Here is a 23,326-nt window from a genome sequence, read left to right as displayed (position 1 = left end):
ACCATGGGCATATGGACCTCAGATGTGATCAAACACCAAAAGATTTCAAAAATTATTTTTAAAATTGTATTTGTGTGGTCAGCATCTTCTTATCAGAAGTCCTTAATAAAACCAAATGAAAGGACTAATACTGTTAGTCGGTTGAACTTTCAAAATTTCTAATGTGAATACCAACATAAGCTTTTATTAACACTGGCTTGATTAAAAGTTTCAGAAATCTCTTATTAATCATACACAATACACAATCTAGAGGCCAAATCCCCATTACATGCCATGGTGGATCAGCACTAATTACTGAATAATAGTTGTGCTTCTTTGAGTAGCTAGCAAAATGCATGTAACAATTTAAGTGATGCTAAAGTGATAAAGGTGCCTTGCCACCAAGCATCTTCAGGAAGCACTACTGAGCATAGCCTATTGTGTATTTTAGTATTATGGTAATGGTTTCTATAAATAAGTATGTGTGGGCAACAGGCAAACAACAGAAATCACAATGTTCCTCATCAAAATGAATTTCACAAAATATTTAAAAATACAGATTCTCTCCCCTCCCACTTTCTGTCTTAATTTCTGCCTCCATTTCCTGACAGACAGAAAAGGAGCAGATCCCTTGCTTTTCCTGCAGGATCCCCACTGCAGATACCTACATTTCTTCTTGTTTTAGAGAAACTATTTATTCTTCGCTGTGTTAATCCTTGTGTGCTTCATAAAACCAACCAAACAGAAAAACTGCAACACAGCAAGGGGTTTAACATACGCTATTTAAAATGAAAGATACCATTCTTAAATGCAAAAATGTCTCTTTTGGTATCTTTGGTTTCCCCACTAAGCACAAAACATAAAGTGCAGTAAAGTTTGCATTTTGTCGGAAGAGCTGAAGTAGAAGTTGAAGAAATGTAAATATAAAACTTGAGACAGTTGAGGCTAGTTTTAAAATTATTTCTCTGAGTACACTCACTATTTGTATCTGCAAACCTCTGAAAGTGGGCAGCTATAGATAGCACCATCACTGCCTCTTCAGCTCTGAACAGACCTCAGGCTCTATAACCTGACATCAGGTCTTCAGAGGAACTTGCTCCCAGTGGTGAACTCTCATGCAAAGACAACTGAAATGCAAGCATGCATCCACAATTCAGATCAGCGCCACTTAAACTGAAACTACCAATTTATTTTTGGAAGAGCTTCTAAATGTATCATCCCACTAATAAGAGGTACACTACAGATCAGATTTCCAACACTTACCTGGAAACAATACAGAAATACAGAGGCAATTATACAGACCCTAAAAATAAATTTCTGTGTAGAAATACCATGGGTTTTCCCACACAGAAAATAAGGTAAGTTTCATTCCTGAAACTTTCCAGTAGCTGGAACAAGGCAAAGAAATATAAGTAGTCAACTACTACTACGCAACCCTGCCACCCCCAGATAATTGATAAAACTACTGTGTATCCCAGCAGCTGCATTTTAACACTGTGCACAATATTCCAAATTCAACTGTGAGGTAAAGATTGGCTCAGAAGACTGTTAATTACTGACTTATGTGCTATTACAGAATTAAAACAGGAGAGCATTTTTCATTATTAGTCAGTCAGAAGAGAAAAGAAACATGGTATTAGAAATCTGGAAAAATCAGGTGTGAAAATTACATCAGCTCCAGGGCAGGGCTGACCCCTGGAGCAGAAGATTCCATTTAAACGTAAAGAAGAGAGGAGATCATGGTCAATGTGAATAAATCTTCAGGAAAACCAGTCAATAAAATCACAGCAGTATTTTCCCAAAATTGGAATTCAATGTGCATGAAAAGGCAATTCCTTTTTCCCATCCTGATGGATAATGACACAAGTAGTCTTGACTTTGGCACCCATTTAGGATGCTTTGATGCAGCATTAAAAAGCTTCAATCCCAATTCACCATACACAAAAGCACCACTTAACAGGATATCCCTGCTTGGCCGCCATGCAAGGAATTGTCTAAGCTGATGCATATCAGAACTCAATTTACATCTTTGTTTTTCAACTATGGCTGGTTTGAAGAACATACTTGAAACTATAGCCATTAAAAGTACCTGACACAATCCACAACGTCTAACATTCTGTGCAGAGCACACACCCAGCTCCAGGAAGCAATAAATGAAAACACTGCATTCTTATAAGGCATTGAAAATGCTCCTTTTAAAATCAGGGTAATTAGCATCTTTCTTCTCTTTGGATTAATCAAACCTATCAGGAAAAGGTTAGTATCATACACAGGAGAAAAAAAAAAACTGCTCACCTTCAACTACTGGCCATAAAGGAGTGTCTTTTCCCTTGATGTTATTAATTATTTACCCTAATGTTGCCACCAGCATCTGCTTGGAGACCTGCTTGCTCCCCCCAAACAGCAGCCCACTGTTCCTGGTCTAGCCATAGCATCATGTTTGTGGCAATAGCACCATGTCTGACAAACAGAAGGAGAGCCAGGTTAAAAGACACTGAGAACCACAATGAGGGATCATTCATGAGGTGTGCCAAACCTATTCTGAAGATGCTACCCAGCTCCAAGTTTAATTAGCCCTTCCTGGAACACATCACAATACCACACAGAAATGGTTTTATAAACTTCTGTTGATGCCTTTGAGCAATGACAAATGTGCTCTGCAACCCTTGTGTGGGAAACTTCACTGTTCTTAAATTCCTTGTCAAACCACATAAAGGACAATGAACAAACAACAGCATTAAACCAGAGCAGTTGTCCCATAGTCATTGTGGCTCAAATCAGAAATCAGTCAGATAGGGGATGAGACCTTTGGGATGAGCAGCACACAGCCACTGATCCCACACAGAGCAGCTAGCTGAGCGCTGCCACGGAAAAGACATCACAGATAACTTGTCTTTCAACCACAGCATTTTCAAGATTTTGTATCTTCTCCAGCAACACCAGTTTGTGCTCAGCTGGTACTCTAGTCAGTCCCCAGTACACTGAGATAGAGTTTCCAAGCTCATGCCAGGAGCTGCAGCCTAACAGCCACATGCAGAGCATTGGGGAATTCAGCATTAAATTAGTAATGGCCAGGCCCCAGCCTGCCTGCCCGAGTGGAGAAGACCCGGGGAGGCTGATTAAGCACCCTTATGCTGGGACTGGAGAGCTGGCATCGTGGGGTTTCACATTTATTCTCTTCCAATGACTCTAAGTCAGAACTGGTCATGTCACACATCAGGCACTGTTTCCGTGACTGCTGTAATGGCAGGCACTGCTTGCAATCCAAAATTCAAGCTGTGCCTTTCCAATCATGCTTTATCTCTATAATCCACACTCCACACTGCCCTGTATTACAGCACCAATTGAGACGTAATTGCGATGAGCCACCTAAAGTGTTTTTCTATTTTTCTTATTAAAAAAAACCCACAACAACCCCTCTGCCCCAATTTCTGCTTAGACATAAGAATGCCACCATTATTGTTTGGTTTGCACTGCATGTTCTTAGAATAGATCAAATCCCAATCTACCTCTCAACTGCTTATTAGCAATTCCTTAACTGTGCGACTCCTTGTGTCTCCTTTTGTGCCTTCCAATACAGTTTGAAAAATGCTTTCTAGGGGGGTGTTTTCGGAACAATATGTCAATTAAAACAAAGGCTCTGACCCTCTCCCTTTCCTTTTAACCAGCCAATCTCTCTCAATCCTAGCTCTTCTGAGAGACAGAGGAAATGCAAGCAAAATGCCATCTGTTGGCAATGAGGTGGGACTAAGCCTTTAACATTGAAATATTCATTTTAGAAAAGCCAAGCAAAAATATTTAATTGACTCACAAGACTGAGTTCTCTAAATTACTGTGGATTCCAGGTCCAGTTGTGCACTTTATTTCACAGTAGACATATTTCTATTTAATCTGCCATTATCTCCTTACTTCTCTTCTAAGAAAGCAAAGAGTTGACCTTGGGCCTTCCTCCTACCAAACCTGCTGCTCCTCTGTCTTACAAATTCTAACATGGGTCTTTCCTTTATGAAGAGAAATGAAGGGGACAGCAGAGAAAATAAACTCAAGGCAGACCTTGAGGACTTTTTTAGGTCTCAGTCCAGCAAGCTTTCTCTGCACGTATCATATAATTTGTCCCTACTGCATGTACTCGCCCGCAGGACAGCGCTGCTCGGAGGCAGGAGACAGCAACCCCACAGCCCTGCTGAAGGAGATGCTCTGCAGACCGTGATAATGTCAGTCTGGGGGTGACAGGACAGAAATCACTTCATGTCTACTCCAGCCTGCACCTGCTGCCTGACAGAACTGCTGGGCATCTGCTGAGAGGGGCTGCTGCCTCCACACAGCAAAAAGAAAGAGGAGAAAAACAAAGAAATTGAGGGCATTTTTCTCAAGTCTCACTTTCAAGAAGATAAATTAAATATCATTAAATATCCTACTAGGTAATCTGATGCCAGATAAATGCAGTGGGCCAGCCCATTTGCTATTTGCTGTAGGTTATTTTACACCAGTTAATCCACCCATGCCAAGGTTTTTATTTTTCATTCTACGAAATCCAGTTCTATTCAAGACTTAACTACCATTATCTAAAAAGATTATATACTTGAAGAAAAATAGCATAAAATATAAAACCTAGCAAGTTTTGTACTCCTCTTGGATCTTCCAGCCTTGCTCCTATGAGAAGTGATTCCAGTCAGTGCAGGTGCATCCATCAGCACAGCAGGCAGACAAAGGCAGGCAGCCACGTGCCAGCAGGGCTGCCTTCTGCAAATTACCAAACAAATTCAATACCAACTTGCACAGTAGCATTTTCACAAATATGCAGTCACCATGCAAGACACAATCCTTTCTACTCAAATCCCTCTCACTTTTAAATACAGTAATTTAGATGGGTGGAAAAACCCCCAGATATTTGTAAAAATCAGACCGCATCAACAAGCTCCAGGCACCCTGTCATTCTAAGATTTGTCCCCTGCAGACACTACTCTGCCAGTTCATTTTCTCTTTTCCATCAGTAAGTAGCCTTCACTCTACTCCACTGCCTCCCATATGGTTAACATGAATGTGGCAATTAATATGCAATTAATAAAATGGTGTGATCAACTGCTTTTGTTCACAGCAGCAGCTGGCCTGCATGTTAGAGTGTAATTAGACAAATTAAGACGTAACGCTTTTGTTTGAGGATGGACTGACAGCATCGCTCATGCTTAAATGTCACTAAGCCTATTGGCATTTGGCATTATTTTAGATGTGTCTTTTTTTATTAACACTACAAGGTATGAATAAAACAGATTTATATGCTACCAGCTCCAATGCCAGCAAAGTGCAAGTCTGCTTTACCTCCGAGATGTTTGCACAAGCCACTGAGAGCAGAGGACAGAAGTGATGTATTTCAGAGAATGAGCAACTTTTAAGGATCACAGCCCATAGAATGGAGCACGTGGCTCTGGACAGGTGAAATAAGCAGAGCTGATAACTAAACAGAGGTTTGAAAATCTTGAAAATCAAGCAACACAGGCATTTGCCAATGATGGGTCATTGGATTAGGGCAGGGAAACAACAGAGAGCTAAAAATCTGTTGTAATCTATCAGACTTTTAATAACCATTTCCTTTAAAGGATGCCCTTTCTGTGGGGTTTCACATTCTCCTTACCATGTTCCCACGATAATCTGATCTGATTTTCTTACAGCACTCAAAACCATTTACTGACTTCACAAGCAACTTGCAGTAAGATCTGGAAATATATTGTACCCAGCATCCATAAACCCCAGAAGCTTTCATCAAATTAAGCACTGAAGAACCTACTCAGTGTACCATTAATCACTATCCTCAGCCATAGGCTTTCCAATCTTACTTGTTTCACATGTGAATTTGCATTTATGTTGCTCTGCCTCCTTAACTACAGCAAATGCTCCCTTGCCCCAGTCATAAAAAACACTACCCAAAATATGTCTCTGAGCTCTCTATTTTTTCACACTCCTCCAGATGCACTTGAGGGGTGTTAATGAGCTCCATACCAAAACCTCACCGCCTCCTCCTTGTGTTCCTGAGTACCACAGACAGCTTCTTCACTGCTCACAGGCAGAGAGGAATGAAATGTCCACCACCAGCACCTCCTTGCAACAGCAAGCTCAGGTTCACACCTAACAGTGAGCAGTCAGGCTAGCCAAGTGTTTTCTTTCAGCCAGGAAACTCAGGAAAACCTTCCTATTCATGTTAGTGATTCACTTGAGTTTTACAACAACCCAACATTAACATTTTTTGAACCATCATATTCCAAGTTGTTCTTCCTCCCTCCCTTCATCCACGTCACTCTTGCATTTGAAGCATGAAAAGGCACAGGAGACCAAGTGCTGGACCTTCATGGCCTGTCCAGAAGAGGACAGGCAGGGAGGCTTGTTTTCCATGGAGAATGTGGGTAAGAAAAGCAATACACATATAGAAACACACACCAGAAGAGCTATTATTTATCCAAGACCTGAAGAAATTTTGTCCAAATGGAGAAGTTCCCCTGCTTTGCAACATTACCGTGGTTTGTTTTACCAAATTAACAAAACCTCCAAAAAATCTCAGCCGTAAGACAAGACATTAAAAACACATAGAGAAAAGGAAGGAGGGAGAGGGGAATTCCCCCATTTTTTAGACATGTAATAAAAATTACATCAAATTTACTCTTTCGTTTCAAAACAAACCAGTTCCTGGCTTTTTCTGGGGCAATCCACTATGTCAGCTGTTATGGTATGAGCTGGATGCAGCAGATAAAACTGGGAATGAGGGTGGCCAGCCACTTGCACTAGGCTCTGTAAGTAGCTGTCCCAGCCATTTACCACAGAGACTGAGTCCTTGTGTCACTTAGGGCACGAAAGGCCACAAAGGCTTGCTCAGTGCTCCACACAGCCCAGAATTTGCAGAGATGGAAAGCAATTCAGCCTTTGTTTCACATGAGACAGCAAAGAATGAATCCTCCCAGTTTGCAAGGATTCTGGCATCTTTTTCTTTTTTGTCTAACACCCTTATATAGAGAAATTTAAATCTCATAGCTATTGGAAGAGAAACCTGGAAAAAAGCATAGCAGACAGTGGATAATGAAATACCCAACTTGGTTCACAATATGCTATTAATGTATAAATAGATCTAGTTGTTATTTCAAATTTTATATTTTTCACAAAATACAAATCATACAGACAATTCTCAGCTTTACAGATATGGATAAAGAAGAAGAAAGCAGTCTTTCATGAGCTAGCAGGCAACAAAACACTGAGAAAAAATCCCAGTAACTGAAGCTACTTGTTTAACAAACATTAAAAGTAATCTGATATTGCCACTGGCTTGCTCCTGCATCTGTAAAAGACAGAAAAAACTCCCAACTCCTTATCAAAACTTTATCATCACAAAAAGCTGGCAAGAGCATACTACACCTTTAAACTTTGCAAATTTGATAAACTATCAAGTGGCAATGGGAACTACAAGAGGCAGGTGATGCTCTAACCAGGAGGAGGTGACAGCCTCCCAAAGCAGCAGTCACTGCCAGCAGTGTCTCACTGCCTCATGTTTCAATTCAGCAGGCATTTAAACCAAACTAAACCAAGCCCCTGACATTTGTGCCAGATCTGGCCAGTGGAGTAACTCACTTTAACTTTGTTGCAGGAAAACCAGTTATCAAACACTCAGCTCCACTGGAGTTTGCAATTGTGAATGAACATGTGACGGTGACAGCCCCAGCACCACTGTAATACTGCTTTTCTGGCAGGCAGACAGGCTGTTGAAGGATGTACTGCTGCACTCTGAATTTAATCCTACACTGTCTATTTGCACTCAGTCTGGCAGCAAAGAACAGCAGAAGAACAGCATCACAGATGCTGGAACAAGGCTGAGCTGGTAATGCAGAACTTTCACTTCACAACATGACTAATTAACAGTTTTATCAGAATAATCACAACAGCTTAAAAAACCTTCAAACCCTAAAATGGTAACCTGATTATTATGGCTGCTACATCACACCATAAGTATTTTGATTATTTGGCAGCAGGAGGACAAGGACCACTGCTGCAAACTACTGAGATCCCCTCAGTGAGGATGCCCCCCCAGCCCACGAGGAAGTTCAAATAATTTGACTGTATGATGTTTTCAAACAACCCTAACACTACTGGGAGCATTTTCTGTGGAGTGTATCAGCACTGTGAAAGCTCTCCAAGCGCAGTTCTCATGAAGCTGGATAAGGACCCCAAAGGGAGGCCTTTATCAACAGAGATAAAGCCCAGCCAATAATCCCCTGCTGTGCTTTGCAGTTATCACTTGACCTGGTCCCAGAAAGCACTTCCACTCTTAAACACTTTTGTTCCTTAAAATAAACATTAACAGAGTTTAAAGTGACAGTCTCCCTACTCAAAGAGAAATAGTACCTGCCCCACCCATAACACTTTTAACTGATGGCTTAATTACTCTGCTATTCTTTTGTTCCTATGGACTGGGAACGAGTAAGAAAGGGGCCAATGAGGCAGAGCTGGTGCACCACAATCTACACACTTGTACTGTGCTGGGACACCACCACTGAAGCACCAGAGGTTCTGGGAAAAGTCAGGCCAGAAAGCAGGGTGACTGATTTTTGTCGTTCACGGTCTCAATGAAAAAATTTCATTGAGACTGTGAGGATTTGGAATTCAGAAAGAACAAATAAAATGGTCATACCAGATATCAGTGAAATTCAACATAAGGAATACCGCAATAAACTTGGTCTGAAACATGTGAAAGTTCATTGCTAAGGACCAAAAACTGCTTAAATAGCTTTGTTAGATCACAAGTCAAATAATTCAATTGCTTATTGTAAGTGTTGTACTATAAATCAGTGAAATTACATACATGGACACAATTGTCAAATATCTTCTGGAAAGTTTTATAATTTCAATTCAGGCACATTTTAGAGAGAAGGGGATGCTTTCCCTATGGACAGCTGAAAGAGAAAAACGAGGGAGGCTGCAGTGAGGGAGTAGAGATTTCTGAGTTCCTTGCCCATGCTCCTCAATCCCATTTCCACACTCCTGAGAAGCAGATTCAAACAGAGCGGTTGCTCACAATGCTCTGAGCAACCTCTGAGGGCACTGCGAGAACCAGCTCTGAAATTCAGTCAGCTCACAACTCTGTAGGAATGAACTAACCTGTCATCCAGCAAATCCCAGAAGACACATACACACACCCCAGGCTGTCTGGGGCAAGAAGGGCCATATTCTCCTCCCTAAGAGCATCCCTAGAAGCTGCTTCCTAGTCCCTAACTTCAGGGCTTCCCTAGGTCTGACAGTGACTATATAGTTTTACATAAAGGAAGAATTTTCATTTTCCCTCTGAATGAACCAGAATTGAATTGACCCTGTGCTCAAAAATACAAAAATTCAGCAGAAGACATGGATTCTTCTTTGCATGCAGTATAAAAAATTACCTGCTCTTGAAAAAGGCCTGAAACAATCATGTAATTCACACTCCTCCTACAGGAGGGGACATCAAATGAAGCTTGCTTAGTAATGAATGGAGAATATGGTAATTCAGAAAACAAAATACAGATAGTTTTGCTAATCAGTGTTAGCATCACGTGGCAAGATGGGGATTTTTCAATTCCTGGTAATAATGAACCACTGCCAGATAGTCAGTGTGAGACTAATGAGAAAAAGAAAAATCAATATAGCTGTAAATATACTCATGTACCTTTTTTTTGCCCCCAAAAGCCCTGGCACAAGATAGCCAGCCAGCTGGCTTTTGCAGGAAAAGCTTTCTTTGTCTTGTGAAATTTCTCCCCCATCACCCTTAAATAGACTTTTCTGCCATAGAAATAGACAACCATTCCACAAACAGCTGGGTGCCTTTGCTTAGGTGGCCAGAAAAGACGGGAAGGCAGGCATTAAGGCTAAAAACAAAACAGCTGAACATTACTATTGTCTGTCCTCTTCTCTCCTTATTTCCCATCTGTATTTGCCAGTGAAACTTGAAACTATTCAGATTTAAAAAGGAGAGTCATCACAATTCAGGAATTCTTTCTTCTCACATTCAGAGAGAAAATAACCTTAGACCAAAGGTTATTCAAAAGCTGACTGTTTTTTTAAATAAGTACTCATCAACTGCATTAAGCACCTTTTGAGTCTGTCAGACCTTTTTCTTATTTTTCCTGGCCTTTTCATCCACTGATTGTTCCTATAGCTTTCAATTACAGTGCTACGTCAACAGTTCCACTCATCTAAAACAATCATTTTGCTGAAAAGGAGCATTATTGAACTGAAAGCGAGTGCTCAAGACCTCTCAAACACAGACATATCACATGCACAAAACAGTACCATCCTGTATCAACTTAGCAGCCCCATCAGATACAATATTTACATGCAGCACTGTCCTGAAGGGCAAATACATTACTTTTGTAAGAAAATTGTTCCCAACGCCTTCATCCTCCAGAAGAGAAATAAGAGTATTTTCCTTGTTTATGTTTGTTTTATTCAGTTGTTTTTTCAGTGATGACAATGTAATACTAAATGACCAAAATAGCTAAGGAACAGGAACTGATCTTACTTGGCCAAAAGGAGTTGTCGTCTTTGCTCAGAAACTTTTTCTTGAGGCGCCCAGGCAGCTTGGCGTGAGCGTTGCCCATTTTGCCGGAATAGAGCGGGATGAGTTCCTCCTCCTCCTCATCGTTGCAGCTGGGCTGCCACTTGCTCCTGCCGAGGCAGCCGACCATGGGCTCGGCGGGCAGGCAGTGCACATAGGCGATCATTGTGAGATGCTGCTCTCAAGGATGTCCCTGCTGTCCCCAATGGCTAGCTCCCAGCAGAAGGGAGTGGCCTGCTTATAACCCTTGAGCGGACGCATTCAAAAGGCTGGCGAGGAAAAGATTTTCTCCTCCTTCGCACTTAGGCAAGCTGAGCTATTCGGATATCCCGAAAACTGCTTGGAATAGGATTCTGTAAATCCTTGAAAAAGAAGGAAAACGGCAACAAAAGAAATCAAGCACCTGTTTAAGCAGCCCACCGTAGGTGCTGGCTGCCCTGTCCTGCCCTGCTCCCGCCCGCGGCTCACAGCCAAAGCAGGAAAGCAGAGGCTGCGGAGAGCTGGGAAACCCAGTGACCTGCCACAGACCTCGACCCAGCCCCTCTCTGCTGCCGCTCCAGCCCGTGCCTTCTCTTAAGCCTTATCCCCGATTATTCACCACTCTGAACAACAGGTACTACAGCCACACACAGATGGCCACTCCAAGAAGCTTATTTAAAGCTAAGTTACTATAATTGCCGTGACACTGGCAGCTACAGAACCCTAACTGGGCAGGAACCTGCCAAGAACAAGAACGTATACCTTCTTCTAGAATGCAAAAGCAGAAAAAAACATACAGACTAAAGAAAAAAGGGCAAAGGGTCATGATTTCAGTGTCTGGATTTTATTAAAGAAGTTCTCTTTCAAAGTTAGAACTGTAATGTTTGATACCAAAAGATGATGGTATCCTCTAGGTTAGACTATAACTGGATTGATGCTGAACACAAACCATAAGCAGTTATCAGCTTCCCTGTAGTATTGCATAAATACATACACCCTCACAGTGCCTCTACAGAGTACCTATTATTCCTATTTAAAGATGAAGACATAGTCTCAAAGGGATTTAGTAACCTGCCCACGCAGTGGAAAAGCCAGGATTAAAGTCAAGGTATTCTCAGTTCTTTAGCCTTATTCACAAGTCACTAGTCCATGGCACCTCTCCTAAATACTGCACTAGTAAGCAAGTTTCCATGCTGCTAACATTGTCAAACATAATCTCCTGTACTGTTATTCTCTGGGATTCAGGAAGAGTGCCCATCCTAGGCTTCTGAATTGGCTGTAACAGCACAGCCAGACTGGGACAGCAAGGAAGATGTCACATGAAGAGAGCACAGTGCATGAACTGCTGTCTTCAGCAATTTTTAAAGGTTTATGTTGTTTGAAATATTACATTAGAGAATATTTGTTTCTTAATAAAGGGAAGATATCAAAACCTGAGTAAAGTACAACAAAGAACAATTCTTAGTCTGCTTTCTTAACTGTTCTTTATAAATGCTTTGATTGCAGCCAATACCATTCATGGAAGTGGCTGCTCTATATATAGCAGCACAGCAGCAAAATGTAAGTATTTACACATATTAAAAAAGGCTTTTAATGTGCGGTGTTTGTTTGGGAGCTACAATAAACTTTGGTCAGGAAGAAAAAACCAAGCCAAGCCCAGTGTTTAACACCACCACCAGCAGAGATGCACATCTCCTCTCTCCCCAGCCACACTCGTGCATCTCCTGCTGCCGGGGCGCACACACACGCCAGCTGCCCACGGCCCTGCAGCAGCGGCACCAGCCTCCAGACACACACCCCACACAGCCACAGCCAGCACAGCCTCTCTGCAGCGCTGACTCAACACTGCTGGCACAGCACAGGGAGTTCACCAACAACGGGCTGCTTTGGCGGGCGCAGGTTGTTTGTTTGGGTTTTTTCATTTAACATCCTGTTACTTTGCACAGCAGTCTGAGCAAATAATTTTCACTATAAAGCCTTTCATACACATCTCTCATGACTGAATCTCAGCAAATTTGCAAACAGATGTAAATGGGTCATATAGCAAACTGTGCCAGATATCTTTAATAAATAGGGATGAAACAAGCCCTGCCTGCAATTTTATACTTTTTGATAACAATTTCAAGTATGTGCAAAAATATGGATGGAGAGGAGAAAACATGCCAACAGCAAGGGCAATAGCTGCTGGTACCTCTGCCTTGTCCATACAGATAGAAGAAACTCACTGCCAAACACTGAACGCTGGCAAACAGGCCTTTGAGGCAAATACAAATTTACAAAGCCAAGTACATTTACTCATCAGACTATGAGAAAGACAAACTGTGATTAACATTAGCAGAGCTCAATTCACTCATCAACCATGCTGATACTCTTGTGTCTGCCAGAATAAATGAATGTCTAGACAGTGGTCCTGGGCGGAATTAAACCCCACGAGAGCTGTCAGTGAAGCAGTTCATAAGGAGGCCCTGTTACCGCCTCCCTAAGGGGACCGCTGCAACCAGCCCGTCTAGCCACCATGCCTGCTGCCTCACCCTTTCAATTCCCTGTGATTGTCAGGGTCCTGGGAAGAGTCACTGCCAGAGATGTGATGCACAAAACTTCAGAGCATCACTCTGATGCTATTGATAAAAGTGTATACTGAAACTTGCATTTATTTTTCCTGCAGATAGGAACAGTATCTCTTCTTACATACATAAGAATATGGGTGGATTTCAGTTATGGGGTTTTTTATTTGTTTGGTTTGGGTTTTATTGGTTTTTTAAATTTTAATAACTCAAAATCACACTATCAGATTACATTTTCTAAAGGATACTGGCTGATGTTTGCATGCAGTCTTTCTATTCTACACAATCATGTTATCTGACATAAAAGTTCAGTGTTGATCTGCACACCAAGCCAGTATTATTAGGTAACATGCAGCACAAACACAAGAGCAAGAAGACACGGGACACCAACAGCTCAGTGTTCAGCAGACTCCCATGCTCCCAAACACTTAGCAAGGTGACACAGGATAACATATTGCCCTGGAGTCCCCATGACATTTACCATGCACTTCTCCAGAGTACACACTCAATTATCCATGTTTCCAATGCATGCTCACGAAGCAAGGCTGAAGCACAATAATGGGATCATGGCTCAAATCCAGTTTAACAAGTATATTTACCATATGGTAGGCATTAATGTCCCCATAAGTTTTTTACTTGAAGAATAAATCTGTTCTTCCCTGAAGCTGGGAAGACCTTGGTAACATAAATGATAAATGATTTGGTGATGGTTATAGTTTCAGCTATTAGTAAATGTAAAACCGTAAAGAGCTGTCAAAATGTACCATTATCATGTGAGAAAGACACTGTGTACATTGCCTCTTCCTCTCCCCCCAAAAATCCTATTAAAAAAAACAATTTCTTTATGCTATGCCTATAAGGAGCAAAAGCCTAAGTTTGATAAAGTCAAAATTTTATCACAAAACTTCTCATTAATCTTCACTTATTCTACTGCAGCTGTAGCACAGCTTTATGTTTTCAAATACAAAAAAGTAAGGCTGTTCATTTTTCTCAGCCTTGAGCTATCATTTATAGAAAGATTTCCCACAAGTAACATTTTATTTCCTTTATTATTCTTTTTCATGCCGTTTAAAAATTGAACTATTAGTAATGCTAGTATGAATGCTCTGAGCAGGCTGTTATACATGCATATTAACCTTCATCAGCATATTTCATTTTTGCTAAACCATCTCCTTACACTCAGACTCTATTACAGAGAGCCTGAATAATTAAGAATAATTACAGAAAATGCCATCAATATTGCATTATACTGGAAATGTTTTGTTAAACAAAAATATCTTTAGGAGTTTGACAGACTCACAAAACTGTGACTAACTCAGTGATTACAAGAAATTAAATTATAAAGCAAAAACAACCAAAGAAAACATTATCCTTTTTATTAGACAAGCATATATGGTCCTGAGCTCTGAGAACAGTAATGATACTGATGAGTATTACACATAGGAGTTTTAAAAATATATAGGATACATCTATTGGGAACTCAGGGAATATGGAATCACAAAGGATTGTCATGTCAGCTCTACTCAGGCATTAAGATAATCTTTGTAAGTATGCTAGATAAGGAATTATATCATCAGCCTTTATGTACAATTTCTAGATCCTCTGGATAGAAGGTAATATGCACCATGTCATAAAACAACAGCAATTTTATGGACACCTTGCACAACAAAACCATCAAATGAAGTAATTTCCAGCAGCCAAACTGGAAATTAAAGACAGCTCATAGAAATCCACGGGGATAAACTTTGCCCTAATTAGACATGGATTCTATTTTCAGCACCAATGAATTGATGAATTGTTCTGGGCTTTTTGAATGAGCAGGTGGAGCTTTTAAATTGTACTTAAATAAAACAAACAGGGGGGAAAAATTTATATATTAAACAAATTTAATTGGACCATATAGCATTAACTGATCCTCAAAATAACACTCTCAAAGAGAAGTATCCTCCTTTTACAGATGGACAGCTCAAGACACAACAAGAATCAGGACATGTCCGTCATGGTGGAACACCCCAGCATCCTTTGGTGGAAATGCCAGATTGGACATGGGATGTCCTGCTCTCCTGGCCTGTGCACGTACTTTCCTCTTTCCTGTACATACAGTGTGCATGGAGTCTTAACTCATGTTCCTTAACACAAATACAGCAGACAAAAGCTAAAGAATTTCAAAACAAAGAGGAAAAAAGCCCCACTTGAGGTACTGTAAAACTGCTTTTTTAACTGCACACGAATCTCTCAAACAGGAAGTGAGCAGGAGGTATCAGCTTTACAGTGTCTAAAGCAAGCCCAGCATTTGAGGAGCTTGCACAATGCCAACAGACATCAGGGTGCAAGGGAGATGAAAGGGACCCAGGGTGGCAGAAAGGCACACAAAGCTTTGTGATGTTCCAGAAAGCTCTCTCCATTTGCCATATTCACATTCTCCAGCATTAGCTCTGTCCCCTGCTACTTTCAATGGATTTATTTTTATCATATGCTTGTGATCACACAGCATCTATGAGCTTTTAGCTCTTTAATTTTTTTAAAGGGATATAAGTATTAAGTCTTGTGCAGCTTAAAGAGCTTGACTGGCACAGCAGCTAAAAGTAGTCCTAACAAGCAAATATGATTTGTAAAAAGGTACAGCAAACGTGTACCAAACAAACGGAAGGCAAATCCCTGAATGATGGGGCATTTGGCTAGCTTAATTCCTGGTACCCACATAGCCAGATTCAAGGTCATCCCTAGGCAACCTCAGCCCTCTGCAAGGACACCCAATCTGCAAACCATTGTATAGCAAGCACCTGTAAAACACAACAAAAACCAACAGCAACAAAAGCAAACATAATGTACAAGGATCATTAGGAATCTGCATGCCTGTATTTCCTCTGCTGCACCAACTCTGAACATACCCATTACCCTCTCTTTCATATCTTAATTTAATTTTCCTTTGCTGTTATGTAATAGCCCTCTGCAATTATTTTTAATTCAATAAGAATTTTGATATACAGGACATAAGACACTAGACAAGAAAAACATACTTTGTATTATATTATTGGCAGTCTTAAATATTTTAAAATACACTTCTGTGTTCTAATTATTCATCTCTACTTTCAATTAAAAAGCCTTCTTAAGAGCAACAGGCAATACTGTATGTTTGATATTAACACTAGATCACTGCTTTGCAATATTTAAACAAGAAAACAATTAAAGCCAGCCATATAAGTAGCAGGTAACTCAGAGAAGCCTTTCTGTGCCTTTCTGGTTTAGTTCTGCTGCCATACAAAAATAAAGTGCTCTGGTCTCTGCATTCTGTGGACCACCTTTGGGAAGGGGGTGACATGTTTGGGGCAGCAGATAAGGCTACTGGTGAAACAGAAGCAACTAGATATTACTGCTGATAGTTGAAACAAGCTATTCTTGCTGCCTTGCTCTAGCAGTTGAGTCCCACACATCTCTGCTCCTTCTGAACACAGAACAAAAGATGATGCTGCCAGAAGCCAGGGGAGAAGGTGGTTTCCAGTCTGGGGCCACAATGGATGGCAGTGTCAGCCACGCTGGCACACCCACACACTCTGAGAGCAAAGGAGTCACATTCTACCAGCTTATTTTACACTTCATATAAACGGCAATGCAGACAGGGCTGGGTAGGATTACCCAGTTCAGGTCTGCTCATTAAACTTATTACCATGGTAACAGGAAGAGAAAGAAGTCATCTCCCCACTCCTATTATCTCGCACAATTCTTTTTAATGGATTAAAAAGCCCAAAGAGGGAAGCACCTTCCTGATACATAGCACCAGTGACCTCTCTGCCACCCACACAGCCCACTGGAAGAGTTCACACACAGTGGGGTTTTCAAATCAAAAGCCAAAGCAACCTACACTGCCTGATAAAAGCCACTGTTAGAAAGCAGCCTTCAGTCAGAAGGCTGCAGCCTCCTCGCCCTCCTCCTTCTGGAAGAAATGGTCTGACGACGCTGCCTTCTGTTCATGTACTCCACCACCGCTGTCAAAAACGCAGTGCCACCTCCTGGACACGCATGTTCCCGGGAAGGTCTGCTTTGGCCAGGTGTGCCATGGAGAGTCAGGAAGGCTTTCAAGAATTAAAACAACAAAAATGGTAAAACAAATGCAAATCTGTACTGAGATGACTCCTTTCTTTTAGTGAGTACTTCTAAAACATTTTGGTTTTACATGGTCAGTGTTTGAGTAAGTACCCCATAAAGAACTGCTTTTAAGCTCTGTGTAAGATGAGGGAAAGGCTGTGGATATTGTCTGCTTGGACTTTAGTGAAGCCTTTAAGAATTTCCCACAGCATTCTCCTGGAGAAATGGGCAGCCCATAACTTGGCTGAGTGCAGAGTTGGCTGGGGAGACACCTGGCTGGATGGCTGGGCCCAGAGAGTGGTGGTGAATGGAGTTACAACCAGCTGGCAGCTAGTGGTGTTCCCCAGGGATCAGTGTTGGGGCCAGTCCTGTTTAATATCTTTATCAGTGATCCCGGGGATCAAGAGCACCCTCATTCAGTTTGCAGGGACCAAGCTGGGCAGAACTGTTGGTCTGCTGGAGGGCAGGAAGGCTCTTGCACAGGGATCTGGACAGGCTGGATCAGTGGTACGAGGACAACTGTGAGGTTCAACAATGCCAAGTCCAGGTCTTGCCACTGGGTCACAACAAGCCCATGAAGCAAGGGAAAGAACAGCTGGAAAGCCACCTGGCAAAGAAGGACCTGGAAGTGCCGGTCAGCAGTGTCTGAACATGACCCAGCATGTTGGCCAAGGCAGCCAGTGGCATCCTCGCCTGCACAAGGAATAGCGTGGCTAGCAGGTCCAGGGCAGTGACTGTCCCCCTGTACTCAGCACTGAAGAGGTCACACCTCGAGTCCTCACTACAGTAAAGTCACTGAGATGCTGGAGTGTGTCCAGAGAAGGACAACCAGGCTGGTCTGGAGCACAAGCCATGAGGAGCAGCTGAGGGAGTTGGGAGTGTTTAGCCTGGAGAAAAGGAGGCTCAGGGCAGAACTCCAGAGCTCCCTGAAAGCTGGCTGCAGCCAGGGGGGGGTTGGCCTCTTCTCCCAGGCAACCACAACAGGACAAGAGGAAATGCCCTCAAGTTGCACCAGGGGAAGTTTAAATTGGATATTAGGAAAAATTTTTTCACTGAAAGGGCTGTGAAACATTGGAACATGCTGCCCAGACAAATGGTTGAATCCTTATCACTGAAAGTATTTAAAAGATCTGTGGCATTTGGGGACACAGCTCAGTGATGGACTTGGCACTTGGCAGTGCTGGATTAACCTTGGACTGATTATTTTAGCAGTCCTTCCCAACCTAAATGATTCTATGAATCTAGGGAAGGGAAAAAAGTGAAACTCAGCTTTATTAATAGAGTGGTGCTTCAGTATATAGTAAAAAAAAAAAACAAAACTCAGGATGTCAAAAAATGAGCTGATCTTCTGTTCATCCATTTAAAATAGAAAATGGTAGGTAATACTCAGTCCCACAGGGCAGGATTTTCTATTCTGTAGGGCACAACATTCAACACTGAAGAGCATCATTCAGCTCTGCTGGGCAGAGCATTCATTCACAGTTTTACAGACAACAGAGCAGCAGCTAATTCATTAGGCACAGTACAATAAACGCAACAATATTAAAACACCAGTAAAGGAGCAAGAATGGCAAACCTAATTGTCTAAAAGTCAAAAATTAAATAGTCATGTTATTCAATTTTCAGCCTGAAGGGGTTTTCCTGCCTATGGCACATTTCAGCCACATGTTAATTCCACCCAGAGATGCTCTTCCACATCCCATGCCACTGGTTTGCATTGCAGGCACAAGGACGTCACACCTACTCCATGCTACAGATCCCTCTCCTGTCATGGTAACTTCCCAATGTAGACATAGCTTCTCATGATCATTGCATATGCTCAAGATAAAATAGTTCTATTATTTTTTAAAGCACAACCAATGAAAAAAAATAACCTTTTCACATGCTTCTGTCAGCAGCCTAAGGAATGGTCATAACTCAGCAAAGATAATTATTACATTAAAAGAACTAAAACAAGACTTAGTATCAAATATAATCCCATTAACCTGGACTTGTTCAGTAGTAAATTTTTAATCTGAAGTGTCACATTTACTTGCAAATCATATCTAGGCAAGATAAGCCAGTTAGCACTAGCTTCTTATGAACTGTGACTAAATACAGCCCACCTACTTTCCAACAGGTCACATAAAGGCTTTCTAAAAAAAGTAAGTAAACTCTTGGGTTTACAGATCAGGCTACAGGAATGCATCAAATTCCATTAGAAAGAATAATGACAAAAATATGCACCCCTTGCCAAAGAAAAGATTAAGCTAATGAGGAGCAGTACAAATTAGCAGTATTTCAATCCAAGATCAAGTCACACCCTAAGAAGAACATTCTTGTAAAGTCCCAGGCAATAATATATCTGTATGACATGATGAACACTTTACTATCAATTACACAGTCTCATGTTTTTTACAGAAAATTAATATTGACTTGTCATTTTTGTGTCTTTAACAGCAAACTTGCTGGACTGCTTTTTCATGTGGAATATGAAGTTACAAAGCCAACACTCAACTGTTCTTACAACAGTTGAGTTGACTTTTCAATGAAATGACTGAATGCAGATGCTACTGCTATGCAGCCCACCAGGCCATTCTTTCTTGTATCTGGAGTTGATGCTCAGCTCAAAAAAAGAGTCAAAATGGTTCAGCTTCACAAAATGAACTGGAAAGAGCAGCCATCTGTACACATACAAGTCCATAAATTAATAGACCCACTTGTCTATTGGTTTCATTTTCAGTCTGTTCACTGGCAAAAAAAAAAATCAAACCTAAATTTTTTAGAATTTTGAACTGAATTTCAAAGAATTGAATTTCTAAGTAATACTCTTGAAAATTAGTCTCCTTTCTGATAATCCTCCCTATATGCCAGACTTCTGTTAGAGAAGGATCTTCTCTGCAACGACTCACTGAGCAATGCAATATGCCTTGGTTATGACAAGGCCCATATCAAATCCACAAACTAAGACATGAAAAATTTAAATATTTTTAAAATATTATTTAAATTATTTTTAAAATAATTTTAAAATAATCTTCAAGCCTATGCTTCAGGTAATTTCAGAATTATGTATTCCTAAAATTCCATACTTTGACAGACTATAGGCCACTGAATCAAGGTTAATCTGCAGCTGAACAGATTACAAACCTTTTTGTTCTTAAAAAGAGTCACTCAGCCTTTATATTATGCATTAGACTTAAAAAAAATGGGAGCAAAGCCACACAACTTAGCATGACAATTCAAGAACAGGCTTAAAAATTTTAGCAGGAAAATATAATTATTTTTAACTGACTGGAAAGCAATTCTTTAAGATGAGAAGCAATAAGATGAGAGTAACCTCTGCATGGGAGAACAGCATGAGAAACCCTTCAAGATCTTCAGAGTGGAGCTACAAGCTGTGTGACCTGACAGAGTGGGATGTCCCTCACCACAGCAATCTCCTGGACCACTGTCCTAACCAGCAATACTGCTCCAGAGCATGAACTGACTCATGAGAATACACATTGGTGTACTGAAGATTGAGCAAAAAAAAGGTTTTGAAAAGAATAAAAAATTGTCTTCCAAGTATCCATTAGGCAGGAAACACAGCTTTGCATTTTCTTCTGTTCTCCTAATTTGTCTGCCACATTTACTCCAGTACTCTGCCTGTAAGTAGAGAAGTTAACACTAGCCCTTGTTCCCACCTTCAGTTTTCCAGCCCTGTTTGCATGAGGAAGGGCACCTCTCCAGAAGGTGCTGCACAAACGATGGCTCCTGGCTGCTCCCAACTTCAAAAATCTCCTGGTGATCTCAGATTCATCTGAGGTATGAAACTAGGACAGCAAAACCTGAATGACTGAAGAGCATCCACCTGTGCATTCAGATGGTGGCAAGATTTTCTCCTGTTTTAACACAAGCTACCCTGAAAACTGAGCCTTCAGGCAAGAGTTGGCAACTTGTTGGCCTTAATAATGAATGGAGGAAAAAGCTGGGTTTTCCTCATTACTTAAGCATTATGCTTCTTTATCCCACATAAACATGTTAAAGATGCAGCAATTCTCTTAAGGCTGAAAGTCACACAAAATAATCCAAGACTTCATGACTGAGATGCAGAGATGTAGACAGAAAGCACATTACTCTCCTGAAAAGCAGGATCTGCCAATGCTGGAGATGCTTCTGCTTGAGCACCACAGGTATCAGTCCTTAACTATGGGATGTGCCTAAAATTCCTGGCTTGTATTTCTGTTTCAGCATTACTGATGGGTTTCAAATGAAGTGGAGATGGATTAAAAGTCAGAAAGAGAAAGGGGCCAGGATGCTATGCTGCAAAGAGCAGATTTTCAACATGTCTCTGGGTTTAAAGGTTTCACAGGCCAAGAAGACCTTACCAACAAGCAGCCTGAAGTAAGACACAGCAGTATCTCACTAGGTACGTGAGAACAGTGTATCACAGGAAAAGAGCAAGAGAAAACTGAAAGGTTTCAGCAAGGTCTGGAGACTTTGAAAGTAGCAGATCTGTAAGATAAAACTTGTAAGGGGACTGCAGCACAGCTGGCAGTAGAAAAGAACAGGAAAAGTCCAGCAATCCTGACCAGGCTGAGCTTTTGGGGAAATTTTCACCTCAGCAGTCCCTGTTGCTGAGTCTAAAGCAAAGAATGGAGTGAGCAGGCACATGTGTGAGATGGTTTGATGCCATGAGAACCTGCAGCACACCATGCTCCTCATCCAGCCTTTTCCTGTGGCCAGCCTCCACAGAACAAAGAGAAACTTCAGAAGATGCAATTACATATTTAAAGGGATAATTCTTCCTGGTCTTCACAGGAGGACCAACAGAAGCATTTAAATATGGGACAACTACAACATATGCAAAGTGCAAATGCAATGCTGTCCCCAAGTTTCCATGTAACTCTCTGTCACAGACTTCCCTTACCAGCTCCAGAGACTCTGACTTAAAACTCACCACAACATTATCAAGAACCATCTTAAAAACATTCTTTGTCCACATTATCCTGTTTGGATGTCTGTTTCACAACTTCCCTCCTCAGATGGTTTGGAACCTTTTAATGTCTGACTTCAATTAATTCAGAACACAGTCATAACCATTTATCTTGTGCCAATACTCTCCTTGGACTTCAACAGGTTTCCTCCCTCCTTGAGGTATTTACCTCCCAAGCTACCAGCTAGACTAAATAAGCTGTGCTTTTATAATCTGCATGTGGCCAGCAATAAAGTTTAAAATATTTTAAAGTCCAGATAAATTATACAAGAACTTCAAATGGCAAAATCATTTTCTGAATTTTTTTTAAATATAGCTAGAAAAAAGTGGGATGCTCTGGATGACTAGGCTAGTATTAGAAAGAGATGCCTGAGGTAATTATAGACCGTTTTGCCAGCCATTAACCACAGGCAAGATCACAGCTGTGACAGGACTCCAAATAAAAGAATTAACAAAATTTCCATTTCTTAATACCAGGCAAAGTGCTTTCACAGGGAACAGGTCTCCCAGTTGACAAAGGTTTATGGCATTTCCCTGGAAGTAACAGCAGCCTTCTGCAAAAATGCTGTTGGGGGGGATGGGGCTAGGGGAGAAAGCCAATGTAGAAGAATGACAAGCATAGAGAATACAAATCTGGTAATACAATACTTACACAACCTGCAATCATTACTATGCTTAAAGCACTGAAAAATTCATGAAGATATTAATAGATTTCGAGTATGTGTGTGCTGTCTCAAAGACCACTTCAACATGGAATTGTTTCAGTGCTTTTGAATCCAATAAGCTGTGCATGCTGCTTCTACATGTAGTACAATGTTCTCTAGCCTGCATGCATTTTACTGCTTAATTTTAAGTGCTGGCTTCTTGCTGCAATGGCACAGAAATTCACTGCCCTCTATTATTGCTTTGCACAGTGATGGCCAAATTCATTGTACTGCAGCCCTCCAGACAATGGAGGGGCTTGACAGATATTGCTTAAAAGCAAACATTAGTAGATCAAGGAAAACAGCAGATGATCCTTCTGCCTATGACTCATTTACCAACAGGTCCTCCTCAGGACTGCAGCTCTGTGTGAATTGTGCAAATGGCTCCTGTTGCAGCCTGCAATAAAGACCCAGATGAAGAGCAGAAATGTGCATTAAATGCACATGTGAAGGAAAAGCTGTGTCTTAATTATACAGTTGTGACAGTAGAGGAGTC

The 23,326-nt window shown here is 41.2% G+C and overlaps 1 protein-coding gene across 10 annotated transcripts in view; it reads right to left on the bottom strand.

Moving 5' to 3' along the window:
- Positions 1-23,326, bottom strand: part of NHSL1 (NHS like 1) — a 181,019-nt gene that overhangs the window by 63,962 nt on the left and 93,731 nt on the right. Inside the window, exon 1 of one of the 10 annotated variants that reach the window (XM_064708322.1) lies at positions 10,508-10,688. The exons of the other annotated variants lie outside the window; for them this stretch is intronic. Within the exon in view, the coding sequence (XP_064564392.1) occupies positions 10,508-10,673 (166 nt within the window). The 5' untranslated portion in view covers positions 10,674-10,688. Of the gene's footprint in view, positions 1-10,507; positions 10,689-23,326 lie in introns of those variants that run through there. 10 annotated transcript variants of the gene reach the window in all.

The sequence above is a fragment of the Zonotrichia leucophrys genome, chromosome 3, assembly GCF_028769735.1.
Source record: "Zonotrichia leucophrys gambelii isolate GWCS_2022_RI chromosome 3, RI_Zleu_2.0, whole genome shotgun sequence".
NCBI lineage: Eukaryota > Metazoa > Chordata > Aves > Passeriformes > Passerellidae > Zonotrichia > Zonotrichia leucophrys.
Note: the sequence above shows the minus strand (reverse complement) of the source record. Positions and strands in the feature narration are given on the sequence as shown.